The sequence below is a fragment of the Poecilia latipinna genome, unplaced genomic scaffold, assembly GCF_001443285.1.
Source record: "Poecilia latipinna isolate Pla-1442-1.1 unplaced genomic scaffold, P_latipinna-1.0 Scaffold2409, whole genome shotgun sequence".
Classification (NCBI taxonomy): Eukaryota; Metazoa; Chordata; class Actinopteri; order Cyprinodontiformes; family Poeciliidae; genus Poecilia; species Poecilia latipinna.
Genome location: NW_015115025.1, coordinates 4,452 through 23,414, shown reverse-complemented (window position 1 = coordinate 23,414; position 18,963 = coordinate 4,452). Strand labels below are relative to the sequence as shown.

Below are 18,963 nucleotides of genomic sequence, written 5' to 3'. Positions count from 1 at the left end.
GATGTGTGTGAGAGGTGTGTGTGGTGTGTGTGAGGTGTGTGTGTGGTGTGTGTGTGTGGTGTGTGTGTGTGGTGTGTGTGGGGTGTGTGAGATGTGTGTGTGGTGTGTGTGCGATGTGTGTGTGGTGTGTGTGTGGTGTGTGTGGTGTGTGTGTGGTGTGTGTGTGATGTGTGTGGTGTGTGTGTGTGTGATGTGTGTGGGGTGTGTGTGTGATGTGCTCCATCTTCCTGGTTTCAGTGAGAACATGTCAGCGTTCCGTCCTCGAGGAATCTGTTCAGTTGTTGGCATGTTCGACTGCTTATTTATCCCATTTCATCCCGAAATCCAATCCTGATGCTATGCTGAAATAATCCAAAAATGATGCTGAAGCCGCTCTTAATCCTGCCTATTGACCGCGCTGGAAGCAGCACGATATCAGAGTGCAGATCAGATTATCGCCTGCCGTTTTTCCGATGGGACTCCGTACTCTTTCCTTCAGGATCCCTAAATGTTTTTTCTTGTTTTTGGCACCAAATAAAGAAATAAAATAAACATGAGTTCATTTGATGCAGACAATAAATTAAATGTTAAATTGAAATGTTTCAAATGCTGTGTTTGCTTTTCTCTGAAATGTTTCAGTTTGTTAAATTAATAAATTAAACAATATGAATAATTTCCAGTTTTAATTTTCTGGATCATTTAGAAATTTATTTCAGAGAAACTTTTATTTTTAGGTTCTATGTAATTCTAAACTCAATTTTTGAAAATCAGATCATCAATTTGCATTGAGTGTTTTAAGTACAGCACACAGAGTTGGGTAACTAGATATATTTACTGAATTGCATTTACTTGAGCAACTTTTTTGAAAGATATTTACTTTTAGAAGTATTTTTTCTGCACTGTACTTCTTAGTTTTACTCGAGTAAAATTTCTGGATTTTCTACCCACTGAATAAAAAACATGTTTTAAACAAAAATTCACCATAAACAGACACACACCTGCAGTTTCTGTTAAAGTTTCATAAGTTTTACATTGAAAGTAATTTTGGAAAAGTAATGTAATGATTTGGATTTTTTTTTTTTTTTGAATGATTTTGTTATTTTTTGGCACTTATATGAATTACTGTCATTTTGGTCTTAAAATACCAAAATTTCCACTTAACTTTACATTTAAAAGAAAAAATCTGATTATGTAATCTATGCATAATTAGATGTAAAAAAGTTACTCAGTACTTGAGTAAATCTTTACTAAATAATTTTTTTATTCTTATTTGAGTAATTTCTTGGATGGTTACTTTTTCTTTCACTTATCGTATTTTCCGTACTATAAGGCGCAACCTAAACACCTTCAATTTCCTCCAAAGCCGACATTGCACCTTATAATCCGGTGCGCCTTATATATGGACCAATATTGAGCCACAACAGGTCTAGTAACTACAGTAAGCAGCCGCCGACTTCATTTTCGCCCGTACAAGAAGAAGCGCGCGGTGCATGCTGGGATAGTTGTCAGAACGCTGGTTTGTAATCTATTAATAAAGTTTGACTGACCTATCTACCTACCTACCGTCTAGAATCAGGTCGTCTGCAGGTCATTTAGCACCACGTTCTCCACCAACATGCTGTGCGCGAACTGAGAAGGGTGACCATCGTCCGGCCACGCCCCGGCCCAGTCGCAGAAGGCTCTCCTCACCGACCGCAGTCGGACTGTTTTGTTGACATTCCTCATGTCAACAAAGTGGCTTTAGATCCTTATAGTGCGGAAAACACGGTATGTTGAAGTATCACTACTCTTACTAGAGTACGATGTTTGGATACTAAGTGGGTCAAGATCAAAATCTGTTAAATGTATCGTTACCCCAAAACAGTAATGATGAAGATGTGCAGATATAATCCAAAACTCAGATGTTGTTTGCTGTACAGTTTGTGTAAAGCTCGTTATCTAGACCAGTTTTTCTCAAACTTAAACACTCACAGACCACAAAACTAGAAATTGCCCCCACAATAACAATAACTTTGACTCGGCAGGAAAATTAATGTTTTTGATTGTTTATTCAACGTTGCATGACTCTGTGTTTTTGTGTTTAATGATGTAAAGCACTTTCAAATGCCTTGCTGCTGAAATGTGCTATACAAATAAAATTTGATTTTATTTGAATAACAAAACATCTCAACCCCTTTGGCAAAAATAAACATTTTCTTTCTTTCAGCCAGTCAATAGTTAAGATGCAGTTAGTCAGCGTGGTGCACAGCGCCTCTCACCGCTTCATTACTGTCATTTCGTATTCAGAGCAGTCGCAGACTTAAATCTGCAGAATGCTATGCATCGTCATAATGCTCAAAAACTAAACTTTCCACCAGTAACTTCAGTTCTTCTTTTTAGTGACCTGATTTTGAGCCACTTATCCGTTCATATTCTTAAACACATCCCTTTGGTAAGTTAACTGTAGCGTCGCACCTTGAGCTCACGTCGCAGCTAATAACGGTTGTTTACATGCAGTACCTTGCGGACCGCAAGGGGGCGCCCACAGGCCAGCGGTGGTCCGGGGACCTCAGTTTGAGAAAGGCTTATTTAGACCAATCAGGAACATACAGCAGAGAAAAGCTGCTTTTTTGGCAGCCCCCTGCCTGCCCCCGTCTTTATGCTTCCTTCCTCCAGTTACATCAAATTCTTCCTCCGTTTCTCAAATTATTATTTTTTTTTCAAAATGTTTTTGATTTCGCTCCCACAAAGCATTTCCATCTCCCTGGACGTTTCGACTAAACCCACAAGAACAAGTGCAGGAGAAGGAAATGACTTTGTTCTTTCATTTCCACTTTGCTCCTTTAGTTTTCCTCTCGTCTTTTGTTGAGGCGGTGTTTTGAAAAATTGTCAGTCATGATAAAAAAATGTATCAGTGTTCAGACTACTGTCCTCGATCTAATATTTAGCGCTGAATTATCTAGATAATTATGTTTGCTCAAGGGCTTGCAGATACAATAAAATGCACCTCTTGAATAGATAAAATTAATCTGGACATCATGAAATTCATAGAAATGTGGTAAGTAGCACAGCGTTTACCAGCTGAAGTATATCCTCCTCACCTCAGCTGAGCTTTGGCAATTATATTTCTTTAGGCCATCATGCAGCAGCGGGTTTGTTAGGAAGCGGGGATATGTGCCCCAGACATGTCAGCAGGTGTTGCAGCCGTACGTTGCTGTGACAGACTCGCTAATCCTCTGTTCTCTGACTCCTGTGCTTCCTGAACACATCACACTGGGTAATCACTGCCACAGAAATCCTCCTGTTGCTACGACGGAAAAACGCGTGCGCTGTATCAACCAGATATTCTGGGATTTAATTCACCGTGTGGCGCTCCAAATTATGCCCTGCAAAAACACTAAACCTTACCAAGTATTTTACTCTCGTTTCAAGTGTAAATATCTTAGTTCACTTGAAATAAAATAAAATGTATAAGTATCTTAAGTAAATAATTCCTTAATATTGATACTACAAATTAATTCACTCATAAGACACTTTCCCCCATGTCATAAGTGAAATAATCTGCCAATGCAACTAGCACTCATTTTGTGCAAAACTCATTTAATGTAGTGACACCGTCTTCACTGCATGTCTTCCCCTTCTAATATTAACCTATTTCCTGTCAATTCACTATCAAATAAATGTCACTAGAGCCAATAAAACCTAAAAGAAAAAGAAAGAAAATCTAATTTATGGGTAGCTTAAAGTGTCAGCTGATTTTTACTCCAGGTCTTTGAAAATTAAAGCAGAAAACGTTCAGTTGTGTCGTCCCTAGCATTTCTAGAGAGCCTCAAGCTGCAGGAAGGATCCGACTAACTGTTGTGATCCACGTAGGGCTGTCACAATAAACAATAAATCAATCAGTCACATAATAAACTAAAACAAACTCAATAGTTTCCATTTGCACAACTTTATGTTTATAAAAATTTACTTGGAAAAACTTTGTTCCTTTTTATCAGTACGAAGTCCTTAAATCACAATAGGTCTCAAACTCAGTGTAAGACCTCTGACTGCATGGATCCAGATTATCTCTGGGATTATCTCTCACTTAATTTCTTAAGTAATGAAAGTCTTTCTATAAAAACAGGGAGAAGCTGCAATGGGAGCAAAACTGTCACGGGCAAAAAACGAGATAAATATCAATCTGTGTTTTTTGCTTTCTTTCAGTAATTATGATTGAAACGAGGAGCTGACTGCCGTCCTGCTGAGCTGAAACAAAAGCTCGGCCCAATCAGAGTCTGTGGTTCCTAGAAAAGGAGAAAGCTACAGGCTTAACTAGGAGACAGTAAGTGGAGGTTTCCATGTTAAAACTGGAAATGAAAAGAAATCCACAGATTAAGCTGGGTCACTTTAATTTAGTCTGACAGTATGAGCCCTGCAGCAATAAACTGTTAACACCAACATTGCAACTTCTTATTAAAATCATCAAACCAATTTAAATCCCTTTCTAACCATCAGAATAAGTCCTGGCCTGAGGCAAAGGTGCAGAGCGGAAACAGATATCGGTCCACCTGAAGTCCTAATCAGCCTGGCTTTGCCCACGCAGGCAGAACTACCTGTGGAGTCGCTAAATTTAGACAGAAACATCACATGCATGCAAAGACAGTGGCAGCAGTTAGCAGGAGGTCAGGCACATCAGCTCTGCTTGGGGTAAGCTCTTACTGCGGCTTGGTTTCTTTTTTCTGCTGGAGGAATTAATGTTTGTTTTTATGTTAACATCGTGAAAATAAGAGTCAAATTAAGCCATCACACATGTCAAATCAAAACAAAAAAGTCATTAGCTGCAGATTATTTTTTAATTGAGTTGATGTGTTTTCAGTGAATGCATTCATCAAGTCCCATTTTACCTGCTCTTTTCATAACTGATTCATTTTCTTATTCTTTTTGTCACTGATGAACATGTTTTGAGATGGATTAGAATATTTTTCTGATTCAAATATGAATAATTCTTTGATGATACCAACAGTGTTGATCAGTTCCATAGAAACCAGTTACAGTATCCAGTCCAACACAGGAATAGTAAATAAAAAATAAATGCACACAACTATGACAAAGCAATAAAACTAAAAACTGAAATATTTTTTAAAATACAATGGACATCAACATATTAAAATATTTTACTTGTCTCCCTTTCAGATGTACTGACTAGGATTTTATTATTATTGTTATGATTATTAACCTTTATTTCACAAGGAAAATCCCATTGAAATTAAAAACATCTTTTGGAAGACTATATTGGCTTTTGCTGGATGACAATATTATTTTAGTTCTCATTAAAGTTAACACATAAAAACTCACTTGTGTAATTTTGCATGAATTCAACCATTTAGCATAAGCATTAAAACAATTAAAAAACTAAAAATAGTGCAACTAGTTTGGAATCCAACAAGAAATAAAGACATTTTAAATTAACATCAACAGTTCCTTCTGCGGGTAAAGATTTTTAGGATTTGACATCAAAAAGCTAAGAAAAATTAATTATGCATTTCATCTGGACGGCTTTTTCAGATCTTGGCTCAAGTTTTTATTATAGTTCAGACTCGTTTTGGCGTTCTGGATTCAGCCTAGGACGGGAGAATAAACTTATCACAATTTAAGCATTTATTAGTTGATAAAGAGTTGTCGATATTGCTAATTATTGATTAGTTTTTAGTTTTAAATACTGCCAGTCTGGTGGTGTGACCTTTCCTCTTTAATCCACAGTTTTCACTCCACTCCGTTTTTTATTTGGAATACTCTACACATTGAATATTTTATCAGATATACTATCTATTGATCACGTGTCTATTTTGATATTGTTATTCTTTTATTGTCCAGTCCTAATTCAGCCTCGTCTAACTCTTTAATATTTACGTATTTGGAAATTACAGCTGTAGTTTTAGACGCATTGAGGCGTTTACCATGTTCCATGAACGTGCCTCACCTTTTCTGTGGAACACAGCATTGAGGAAGTCTCGGGCCTGTCTCTCCAGCCGGCTGATCCGAGACTGCCCCTGTTTGAAGTCCTCACACTCCGACAGCACGTGGCCGCCTCCACCGTTTTCCACGATGTGCTCCTGAATACACACACATTCACACACAGCAACTTATTTTGTGGAACAAAAAGAGAAACGCAGAGCTGGATTTTATGAACCAAATCTTAATTAGCTTTTCTAAGTGGCATGAAAAAGCTGCATCTCTCTAATTTACCACAGATCTGACCAAATACAGGAGAAATCTTTTCACAGCTCTCCACTCATAGAAACACCAGGGTCTGTATATGATCTAATTCCAGCAGTAAATTATTTATTAAAGCTGAAGTTTGTAACTTTCATAAAAATATGTTTTAATATATTTGTAGACGCTACGTGGTGACAGTGTAGTATGAGACAGATAATCTGTGAAAAAATTGGCACCTCTGGCTTCTCCCAGTTCTTCCAGTGCTAACCAGAAACAACCAATCAGAGCCAGGAGGCGGGTCTAAGCGCTGTCAGTCACACTCTGTTTAGTGCTGCTCATACCTCAGTTGCTCTCTACTTCGCTGCAGCCAGCAGAGCCTGTCATGAATGCTAGGCTAGTTAGCATAAACAGTTTTGCTGTAATTAAGTTATTTCTCTGCCATTATGACATTTAGGAGCTAATACATGAGGTTGATTGACAGCGCTAAGACCCTCCTCCTGGCTCTGATTGGTTGTTTTCGGTGCATTTCTTCAGAAGCCAAAAGTGGCTCAGGGACCAGATTCATTTTTTGACAGATTATTTCATAACAAATGCCATAATGACAGCCTTACCAAATAAGAAAAATCTTTTTTGCATACTGCAGCTTTTGTCCACATGTCGCCCACCCAGAAAGTAAAGAAAAACCAACAAAAGTAACACTGAGTGGTTGAACTCGGGATCTCTGGCACAAAAGAAGTGCCATTTCACTGATCCATGCTTTGTGTGTGTCACCAGGACTGAGTGCACCATTGAAAACGGTTCATGACTGCAGCTCTATAGGTTTATAGATGTGGTCCACCCATACACCAGCAGAGGATTGTATTCCCTTTGATTTGATTTTTTATGCTGGTTGGGGCGAACAGTGTGTGACTGGGGGTGGTTTAGTAATCCATATTTTACCAAATGCTCACTCCCATTTTAAAACATAATCAGGCACACATGCATACAGCTTTTTTTTTTTTTTAACACTGAACACATACAGTATTTCCATATTAAATGTGATAATGGATTTACTATTTTGCTCTTTTTGTGTTTCAAGGTGTTTTACAACCGTCATATAAGTGCAGCATAACTAAGAAAACAGAGACATCCTTTAAAATGTGCTGGGATTTTTCCAAACACACAGAAAAACCCTAAACATCTTCAGTAGATTTTACATTTTAGATTCTCTTCACAACAGAGACACGTCTGACTTTAAACTTCAATTAAACGGCTTCAATAAACAGCTGAGGAGTTTATATAAACCTGAGAGAGTCGAGAAGTCGGGTGTGTTCCTCAGAAAAGAGTGAAATGTGTTTTTCAGTTTGTGTTTCAAATGCCTGGTTTCTGGCTGCTACATATTAAATAAATCTACAGGCCCTCCCTGCCGGGTTTAACCAATGTTAATTCACTGCAAATTTACCAAATACCTTTTTACTCTTTCTTGAGTAAAATCTTTGTGTAGTTTAAAATCCTTCTGTAACGCAGCGAAGTGATGGTGGAGGTTATTTTGTAAAAAATTTCATTTGTTTATATTTTAGAAAAATAAATTGACGTATAATAATTATTTTATAATTTAGAGGGAAACTTTCACACTTCAGTGTTTTCATGTCTGAGGAATGGATGTGAAAACAGTCTGCTAGATGCTTTTGCTCCACACTATTTATGGAAATGTGGTATTTGCTCAGCTGATAAAAATACTCTTAGTTGCGCTTGTTTCTAAATCTTTGTTGCCTCATTTCTAAACTAAATCCACACCTTTTTTTATATAGTAAAAGTCAAAGTCTGTACAGCTCCCATAGCGTTGCAAAAAAAACCAACTGATTATGGGACCCACCTTGTTTTTCTCACGTCTTAAGCAGCAGAAGAGACAGTTTTCATCGAAGGACCAGTCAGACACTTCCTCTGGCTCGCAGTCTGGATCAAACATAGAAGACAAACAGTTTTGGATTAATAACCTCAGGCTCCATCTTAACTAATCTCAGGCATAATCTATAAGACCCTTTTTTGCATTCCTTATTGAGATTAACGTGATAAAAAAAAATCCCACTTTTTAAAAAAGGGTTTTAATAATTCACAGGTGCAGTAGCATATTTTCCTCACTGAATTAATGTGTTTAAAATATAGGCTGATCTTATGGCGCTGGAAAAAAAGACAAATTTATTTTAAGACCTTTTACACATCTTTACTGGGGTGCCGCTAACTGTGGAGGTCGCTGTGCGCTTCAACACTTAATATATTGCCTTTGTGCCATTTTAATTAGATATAGGGTATAATTCCTCGACACATCAATGCCTTCTATGATGCACGTTAAACAGCATCATGACGACCTTTGAGACAAGTTTTCAAATATCCAAGGAGAGAAATCCAGCACGCCGTTTTAATTCACAATCTATTCAAAATGTAGACTGAGAAAGCCACAGGATCAGCAGTTGCGCTAAAAAGATTCACTTTTAATCACAGCCCCTTGATTAAATCTGGCAGTCATCAACTTTTCACTTGGAGTAAAAATGAACCATATCTGTCAATGAAAGCCTAGATTTGACTGAAGATGTTTGTCTTAAACCTGACATGAATCCTGTGAAACAATATGTATACCTGCACACATGATGATCTTGCAAAAATGTTTCTTACAAACAGCTGGATGAAGAAAAATATATAAATCAACATTAAAATGGCTCTGAAGATTTTAAGCAGGATACTTGGCAGCTTGCAGAGCTGCGGCGCTGATCCTGTTTGTGTCGTTGAGCCGTCACAGGGGCGGGGAGCCGGCTGCTGTTTGGCAGCGCCCCCCACTTCCTGTGATAATGATACAGGCCGACACTCGGCAGGTGACATGTGAAGCAAATTAGCATTAGTTATAAGCAGGGAGTGGATAAAGAAACTGAAACAAGCCATGCAACAGACAGGAGAAAATACACTAATGCAGACAATGGCATATAGAAGCAAAAAAAACACCAAAGAAATAAAACCCAGAAAGTCACTAACATCAATAAAACCTGTCAGTCTAAAACAAAATGGATAACAATGAGGTAACTAAACCACTAAAACTATATCAAGAGCAACTTTTCTACCAAACAAAGAGTTCATAGGAACTAGAAAAATCCTGAAAAAGTCACACAGAATAACGTTAAAGCTACATTTCTCCCAGTTAATGATACATTAAAACAAGCTCAATAATTTCAATTTACATGACTGTTTGTCTTTCTTGAGTCTCCATTTCAACCAAACACTGGATGACAAAAGACTTAAGTCTTGTGCTTTGGTATCAACTAGTCTCCATTTTATTTGTTGTTTATTTATTTTGGATATTTAAATTATTTTCTGTTTCCAGAGCTAAAGAAATTAAAGTTTATTGATCTTTCAGAGGATGCNGTTGCATTAATGTGTGACTATCGCAATATTATGTGAAAATAGTCTCAACAATGTCATCATTTATCACAATAATTATTGGGACAATTTATCATCCAGGATAGTTTGTTACTGTGACAGGCCTGGAGTTCTTCTGCCACAGTTGATGGAAAGTTTTGGACCCCCAGGTTTTACCTGGAGCAGTTTGGTCTCATCGCAGATTGAAAATGGTGTTTTAAATGTTTCTGTTGACATAAACCCTTCAGCCAATCAAACGCAGACTAATGCCAAAGAAATCGGTTGCGTGCAACACCCAGCTCAGTCCAGATTGCACCAACGCTGAGATGTTTCCAAAATAAAACATGAAAAAACACTGAAGAACTGGAAATGAATCTGGCTGGAGAAGAACTAAAGCTAGCTCAGGTACAACAAAGTAAACTACTGTGAGACAAACTTTGAAATACTCTCCTTATTATCGACTCCATTGGATTATATATAGACTAATCCGTCACTCTTGTCGAGGAGCTGCATGCACGTCAAAGCTGGCAGTTACAGGTCATCTGTGAGGTGCCATTTGGTTTCCTTTCCTCTTTTTGCCCAGATGCTGTCAACACAGCGGGGAGATTTTCGTCACTGCCGATCACTGACGCTGATTTGGTGTATTTAAGAGTCCACTTTAAGACTCCACTCGGTGCTGACAGGCCACATTTATGAGCGGCTGCAATGATCTGATGTCAGCCTGATGCAGAAGTGCAGACTGAAGCTCTGACATGCAGGAAGGGGGGCGTTTTATATATGTTCACCTGTAGCTATGCAGCTTGGACAAGTTCTGCTAGTCAACGTGAAATAACACAAAAATGTCCCGTTTAAAGCAGCCAGGTGTGCAGTCATTACAGCTCATCAATCACTGATTTTATCAGTACATCTGCGACCTCTGCTTGTGACCTGTCTGATCTATTTTATTAACTATCAGATCTTTTTTATTGTAGAGACATACAGCACTCGCATTTAGACAGAGCAAGAGTGAAAATCCATCAAGTGTATTTAGTTTTTAATGCAGGAGGAAAATCTCACTGAATAATGATTCAGGAATCCGTGTTGGGATTAAATGTTTTTAACTATATTGTTTATTATTCGTACTTCAACATTAAATACTTTGTAAAGCCCCGTTTTGCCAACAGGACTACATTGACTGTTCCTCTGGCACATACACAGAGATGGACCTTTACATTTTATCACATTAGCCACACACTGGTGCTTAACTTCACCAGCTTTATGTATAAGAATGGCACGTTTACAAAAAATGCTAAAATATTTAGTCTCAGGCCAAACATCTCTGTTTTCCAGGTTTAAATTAAGTAATTTTGTCTCAAACGTAATTTAGAAATATTGCCTATAAATTGGTTGAACTTTGGTGGAAGGATAATTCACTGCTGCAATAACTAGATCTGTACTACTTTGGTTTTATCCAAAGCTTTGCCACAATAACAAATTTTGCTCTGTGATAAATTGTCCCAGAAATCATTGCGATAAACGATAACATTGCATTTCTGAGACCATTATTAACTAACAGCTTAAAAATGGCATAACAATGCAAATACACCCTATCAAAGACAAACACATTTCTAAACTTTTAACAATGAAACTGGAAGACATTTTAAATATCTGAAATACATAAACAAACCATAAATAAATTAACTGTATTATGACGTCTCTGTAAACAAACTAGCCCTTCAAAATATATTTATCACTGGGCTCATAACTCAAGAACATGCATGAGGTGTTTTCATATTCATATATTCATTCTTTATTCCTAAATACAATCGACCTGGAGTGTTGGCCCCACATTAGTCACAACTCACAAAAATGTTTGCTAAAGTCCCAGAGTATTTAGCAAACATTTACACCTCAGAGAAAAACAAACTAATTATAAGTTCCTTGAAACTTCAACCTATAAAAGAAAAGTGGAAACCAAAAACTCATTAGTTTAAGGCTGGACAATAAATCAGTAACAATATATATCAATAGCTGATACATCTGATATTCAAAGTATATAATATTGACTGAAGTTCAATCCAGAACCGCACAGCATTCTGGGAGATGTAGGCAGAGGAAAGGCTTTAGCCACTCAATCTCAAACAGCTAGCTAAGCAAAGTTGGTGGAATCAACTAACTCACTCTCTTTGGTTACCTAGCAACAACCTGTGAGTAACTTGTGGTTACCTAGCAACAAACAGCAGTTTCAGGTTTCTCCTCAAAACTGCTTAGAAATAAAGAAACGCAGCATGGAAGGAAAACTGTAGATAAATCAGGAAAGGTCACACCACCACTTTACCAATATTTCAGATAATTAAAAAAAAACAAACAACTAATCAATAATTATCTGTAGACAGTTACTGATATTGGCTGATATGAAGCACTTATATTGTGTTAAGTTTATCAGCCATATTGTCCAACCCAACCTTATTTGGGGGAGGTAATCACTGTATCAATGGTAATTTTGTGTAATTAAATGTATTTTCCTAAATTGAACAGATAAATTCCATGTAAGGTTTAATTATTTTGAATCTTATCAAACATCTTCCCCAACTGAAATGTGGCGAGCGCTGCCTGGAGTCTCCATTTCTGAAATTTATGATGCATTTCACTAACCTAGCACCTTCTGATACTAGACTGTTAACACATGGCATGTTGCAAACATGCAACAATGGAGCCAAAACTGCTCTGTTTAGTAATAAAACATGTGAAGACATGTGAAGAAAGCAGGACTGAGGAGTGAAGAAAAGCAGTGTGACAGGAGGACCAAACGAGGAGCTTACTCAGCTCCGCAGAGACAAAAACAGAAAAAAACAGAGTAACACATGAGAGAAATCAATACTCAGTCACTACATCCTGTGAGCATCGGGTACGTGTTGGATCAAGAGTTCATTTCTCAAAGCGGTCACCCTTTCCAGCGCCTAAAAAACAAGCTGATGATATGGTGAAAGTGTCTCACCAGGCTGCCGGATGGCATAAAACACTTGTTGTGAAGTGGAACCCATCACATGAGCGTGACTCTGGCTCCATCACATGACGGCGGTGGATTACACAGCCCATGGAAACGTAAAAAATTCTGCTAATTGATTTTCATGCTGCAAAGAACAATGACTGCATGTCGTCTTTGAAGAATGCGTCGATCATGAGGGAATACGGTTCATATGATTAGGAGCTGAAGAAGAAATTAACAGCAGGCTGAAAATACTACATTACTGTCCTATATTAGTTTCTACAGAGCCTATTTCACCTTCAAGAACACCAGGAAGAGACGATACACTATCCTAACCGCTAACCTATCTGCTTCCTTTAAAAAAAGGTAGGATACTGTGGTGTCTTAAATTATCAAAAACCCTGAACATGGAAAGTCAAAGGTTATTCACCAACACGTAAAATCCAATATGGCTGCCTTGAGATGCAATAGTAAACCATTATCTGCAGTCCTAATAGTTTGTATCTTATTAAATAAGTGGAAACACAGGAATAGATAATGATTCATAAACATCTTCCTTCAGTGACCTTCTGGTCACTCAGAACAACCATTAGGAAAAACACACTGGTTTTCTGAATTGCTAATGGGAAACTTCACTAATATCAGCTAATGTCTGTCATATATATATATATATATATATATATATATATATATATATATATATATATATATATATATATATATATATATTTTTTTTTTTTTTTTTTTTAAGAGAGCGAGAGAGAGAGAGAGTGTGTGTTTTTCTCCAATGTACAGCAGGTTTGACTTTTCCACACTTTTTGTTGTGGAAGTTGATACTGAGAAAACTCAAATTAGCCATTAGCTGGAGGACGCTTCTGAATCAGTAAGTCAGAGGAAGCTCGGAGATGGAAGAAGTAATTTAAGAGATGACAGGAAGACTGGACAGAGTAGAGAAAGGTGGCCTGTTTATTATTACAAGCTTTCCATCTCTGTCATGAAGCTGCATTTAGAAATGTTGTCAAATCTCAGAATTACAGTAAATATCTATAGTCTGGAATATACACACAGAGAGAGAGCGCTCTAAGCTAGCCACATGAGCTAATTTCTAAGCCTGTGTACATTAAAAATGTATAATAAATGTATAAGTAAACTACAAAATGGCTGCCCATCAAATTTAAAATGATGAATTTGTATTCAGTGAAATGATCTGAGTTTATTGCAATGCACCATTAAACCACCAGAGGGCGAGACGTTTCTGTTTCTATCCTGCTGATAGCAAACTAAGGATGCACGGATTCACTTTTTCATTTCCGATACTGACATAAGGTTTAGTATCGGCTGATACCAATCCAATCTAGAAAAACAGAATTGACTTAATGTTTCTTTTTAAACACAGACATATTTGTAATGAATTATAATTTATTTGATGATAACTCTGCGCCAGTACAGCAAACTTGAATACACCAACCGCTTCACAAGCTCAAACAAACATGTAAAAACAACTTTTAATGTTAGGAATAAAACAGCCAATATAAAATAAATAATAAAAAAACTGAAACTGACTAAAATAATAGGTTTTAAAATAAATGGCAACAAACCTTCATTCAAATAATTCAAAAAGAACAATTAGGAATACTAAATATAATGTAAAATAAAGTATAATATTGCTCAGAGAACAAAGCATAGAATTAGAGTGAATAGATCTCCCTTTTTGGATCACAGGCACTAAATCTAGAATTTTTTTCAATATCGGGACCGATACAGATATTAATATTGGATTGGTGCATCTTTATTTTTCACCTGGATGGGACTTCGTTATCACAATATTCATAAAGTTTCAACAACTGTGAACCACAGTGCAATCTGACACACAGCCAGTGTGTTTAAGTTTAATTGTGTGTAATTCAAGACATGTTCTAATGTACAGCAGACATGTCTGTCTTTTCCAGTCAGTTCCTCTCGGCTCTCTGTGAAACATCCAGATAATTTAGCCGCCGCTTCCTCTTTGTTCTGTCTTTCAGCTCTGTCAGTGGCGGTAATGAAAAGGTCACAGGTGAGCTCAGCTCGAACCCTGCAGTTGTGCCACTTACAATATCCCTGGGAAGGCACCAATTAGCTCCAGCCCCACTGCTAGCTTGACCCCTCGCTCTCACCATTGTCCACGTATTCATGCACGCGCCCCGCAAGTTTGCCACCCTAAAGAAAATATTGACGGTGCTTACAGGAGGCTTCACACTCGTGTGGGCCTGGTCAATAGTCAGCTGCTGTGAATGCACCTAATCAGCTCAGCGTTGCAGCTACTTGTTTTTCGTGAACGTGGCGCGCTTTGTTTGAGGTGATGAACTTCTCCGCAGGTCATTACACGGCTCAGATCTGGACGGACCTGGGAACGTAGTTCTGTATTCATTAAAAAAAAGAATACCAGACTGAGAGTCGGTATTGCAGTCAGCGTCTCCTAGTTAGGTTTCTTTTTTAGCTAGCTTTTATGCTAGTGTGTGCGCATGGTGGTGTGAAAAATGTACGTCTGAGCTGTGACTGAGAATGTGTCAGCTTTACTAGAGTTTGGGCATGTGTGGAAGTGTAATGCATGAGTGAAAATGACATGCCCGAAATATTCTAAAAATGCCGTAAGTTGGTGGGGGAGGGGTCACATGACTCTGGGCCGCCATGTTGACCTTGTTTCAGGGAGAGACAGAAATTCAGAGAGAGGAAGCTGGGTGCTTAGTGGTGCAAATCAAATATGGATTTGATTTGCACCAGCACTCAGGGCAGGAAGATGCTTGGTTTGGAGGTTTTGGCTGACTAAATAGCACATACTGCAGCTTGCCCCATCACTAATGGACTTTATATGCACGCAAATCCCCAAAAAAAGAACAAAAAGTGGCAAAGAATTTGCAGAAACTACTTCAGAAAATAGGTACTACTACTACTACTAGCCTAGTGGGTAAAATATTTTGCAATACTTTGATCATGGGCTGATTACAATTTCCCTTTAAGAATGAAAGAAAAAAACCCCCACTTTTTTCCAGTAAATGTAAATATCTCAAAGATAAAATAGCCGTAATAAAATAAATTAATGTTCCTAAAAGAGTTTAAAGTTACAGGTTTTCACTAATGTGATTTAACTATCACATAAGTGTTTAGCAAGATTAGCACAAAGAGCGTAACTAATCTAGGGTTGAAATGATTAATTGGATTAATCACAATTAATTACTGAAATAATTATCAACTAATTTAGTAATTGATTAATCAGTGACTACAGACTCAAAACTAAAGGCCACTTGCTGAAAGGACAACATATTCAGATCAGTAATTCTGCCAAAATTGTGCAAAGACATACATTTTGCACAATTACAAAAGTTCTGCGGAACAACAAAAGCTCAGAACAGATTTTTGGCAGTTTTAGCTTCATTTAGCAGGGAATAAAATAGTAAAAATAATAATCCCAACAGTGCGAACCGTTTTAGGGATTTTTAAAGATCCTTAATAGGAATTTATCATGACAACAAATCAAAATCTTATTTTGGCAAGATATTTATCACAATACATAATAAACGGTACAAATAACTCACTTTCCCTTGAGAGTAAAGTTTTTACCAAACACTGGTGACTGTGTTATTTAACAGCAAGAATCAATTTGGAAAACATGTAACTGAATTAGAATCTGTCTGTATTTACTGAGCCGATTTCTCTATCAATCAGATCTGCTTGGCCTCGAGTCAACATTGGTTGTATATTGGTAATTAATAAATAAATAAGTTGGGTTGAACTGGGCTACAAATGGCAACATTACAGTTTAAAAAAAATCCATCACAGTTAACAGAGAAAGGGAAATAACTAGTTGCTGTAATTGCTGCTTGTTTTAAAGGCTATGCCAAGAGAATCTGAAACACAAGCAGAAAAAACACTTTGAGCTGGAAAACCGGAATAAACACTCCGGTGACTCATAATTGTCATCACTCAGACGGCTCCTCATGAGGTTAGCTCCTTAATTAAAATTTTCAATTTACCTTTCATGTTCTTGAAATTGAAGTTAAGATTTGTAAAAGCATGTTGTATTTTTGCCCGTTGGTGCTTAGTGCGTGTTTACCTTGGAAAAAAGTGACGTCCTTGACTAGTCCCGGCCCAAACAAGCCCTCTAAGATGCTTTCAAAGCCTGTGACAGAAAGAGACGAGACGTTAATGTCTGCTCGCAGATTATTCATCAAAACAACAAATAGGGTGAAGTGAAAAAATAAAACACCTGAGTAAATATAAAATGCAGTTATAAAATGAATATGATTAATTTATTAGAAGGGAAAAGAGATGCAAACCAACCCATCATCCATCATTTACTGTTAGCAGGTTTTTAAAGCGAAATATTTTGTTTTAACAGAGAGATTTTCTTTCAAGAATATTAATCAAGATTCTTAGATTTGCACATAATGTTTGTGTTTTTAAAAAAAAACGTGAGGGGGAGACATTTTTAACGTCTTGTAAAATTAGTGCTAATCAAACCACAACAGTTTGTTTAATTTGTGTATTTAAGTATTTTGGTATCTTATTTCAGGCTGTTTTTTGTTACCCAATTATTTATCTATTTAGTATTAAACATATTGTGTGACTTTATATATATGAATATTTTTTAATGTAGTGACTTTATAAATAAAAATAAAAAATCTTCCCCCGCCACCAAAACAAAAAAGGAAAGAAGGAAAAAGCAGAAAATCGTCTGCCATATCGTTATCATGGTTGGTATTTAAAAAATATATCATGATACTGCCATCAGAATATTGCAATCAGTGAAAATGAGTCGTTCACATCACAGCGTCCCAATTAAATATAGTCTGGACTTAAATTAGGCCAATCCAAAAACATAACTTTGGCCAGACATTACAGCCAGGAACTAAAAGAGAGCAGAATGCATCGTCTGTAACTTGGGGCAAATCGTCCAGAGCAGCATGAAACCATCACATCACCACTGTCATGTCTGACTGATGGTGCTATGGTGTCTTTTTTAAATTAATGTTTTAGCTTTTACAGCAGATGTAAAACCACTTTTCACCACGTTCACCACCGTTTCATGTTTGTTTTTCATCTATTCCTCAAGTTCAAGTAACATACTTCACACTGAAAACTGATTCTGTTTTGGTGCTTTCTTCATTTCATAGGCGAGTCAATAATCAGACAAGTCGTATTGAACTAAAAAAAGGAGTTGATTTCAGTTAATTCATGATTTAAAAAGAAGAAATGTCACTTTTTCTTTTTACACAGGACAAAATTGATGTTATCCTTTAATAAATTAAAGAATCTGCATTTTGTGTTTCGTCATGTTTTCTGATTTAAAACAAAATAGATTGAAATATAAAAGTACAACAAAGAAGGAAAAGCAAAACCAATCTGTCAGGAGGCAGACACTTCTTCACTTTTCCGCTGCACTTTATGTGAATTTTTTTTCTACATACTAAACATCTAAACAAAGTCATCAAATACAAACAAAACATATTAAACCAATAAAATCAGACTGAAATAAAAAGTACATACAAATCAAAGAGAATCAGTTTTTTTCCACACAAGTTAAGATTGTGAACATTTATTGTAAACACACACACAATAAGCACAAAAACCCAAACACGGACGAGAAGAAACACAACACACACACACACACACACACACACACACACGCGTTATCTTTCTTCCAGCTCTTAAAGCAAATGAGCGATGCACCTCTAATACACCAAGCTAATGTCACTCACTTTTTATTAACTGTAAATACCCTCAGTCTACTGTTGCTTGGCAACAGCATACAGAGAAACATAAATACATATTGTAATTTTCAACCTGAGCCCTCCCCCCGCCTTTCCTCTCCACCCCCACCATATCCTCCCTCCTTTAAATGGAAATGGAGGCAGACAGAAGAGGAGCGGAGACAAAGGCTGTGTACATGTGTGCGTAAACGTGTGTGCATTTTAAGCAGGGAACGGAAAGGTTAACGGGGCACACACACACGCGCACACACACTCAGAGATAAGTTACACATAGTTCAAGTGCAGCTGCTTCTGAGTGCGAAAGGTGAACGCCTGAGGCCGTTCCACCAAGAAACCAATGCCTGCATAATAAATGAATTTTTCACTTATAAAATCGTTGCAGTTCATGTCAACAAACGCACTTAAAGCTCAGCTGCTGAAGCACTAATGACGAGAAAAAGGGACACAAACTCAACGAATGATTTTCAATTGGTTTCATATCAATAACTGGTTAAAGGGAAATCCACTGTAAAGGTAATCTGTTTTAGTTTGATTAAAAAAAAAATTAAGTCTAATCAGATTAATCATGATTTCAGAACTGGACATAAGCTAATGTTAAGGGAAACTGTCCAAACATTTACTTGTACTTAAACTGCGATTCTATAGAAAGTGCCGTCTCCTCTTTGTTCTTATGGAGCGAACACTATAGATCTGCTCCTCCCCCAT

General features: G+C 37.1%; 1 protein-coding gene across 1 annotated transcript in view; it reads right to left on the bottom strand.

Moving 5' to 3' along the window:
- Nucleotides 1–16,716, bottom strand: part of lcor (ligand dependent nuclear receptor corepressor) — a 38,301-nt gene extending 21,585 nt beyond the window's left edge. Inside the window, exons 1-3 of the mRNA XM_015019323.1 lie at nucleotides 16,602–16,716; nucleotides 8,012–8,091; nucleotides 5,921–6,053 (exon numbers count right to left, since the gene is read on the bottom strand). Of these exons, the coding sequence (XP_014874809.1) occupies nucleotides 5,921–6,053; nucleotides 8,012–8,091; nucleotides 16,602–16,716 (328 nt within the window). The remainder of the gene's footprint in view (nucleotides 1–5,920; nucleotides 6,054–8,011; nucleotides 8,092–16,601) is intronic.
- Nucleotides 16,717–18,963: the final 2,247 nt, after the last annotated feature.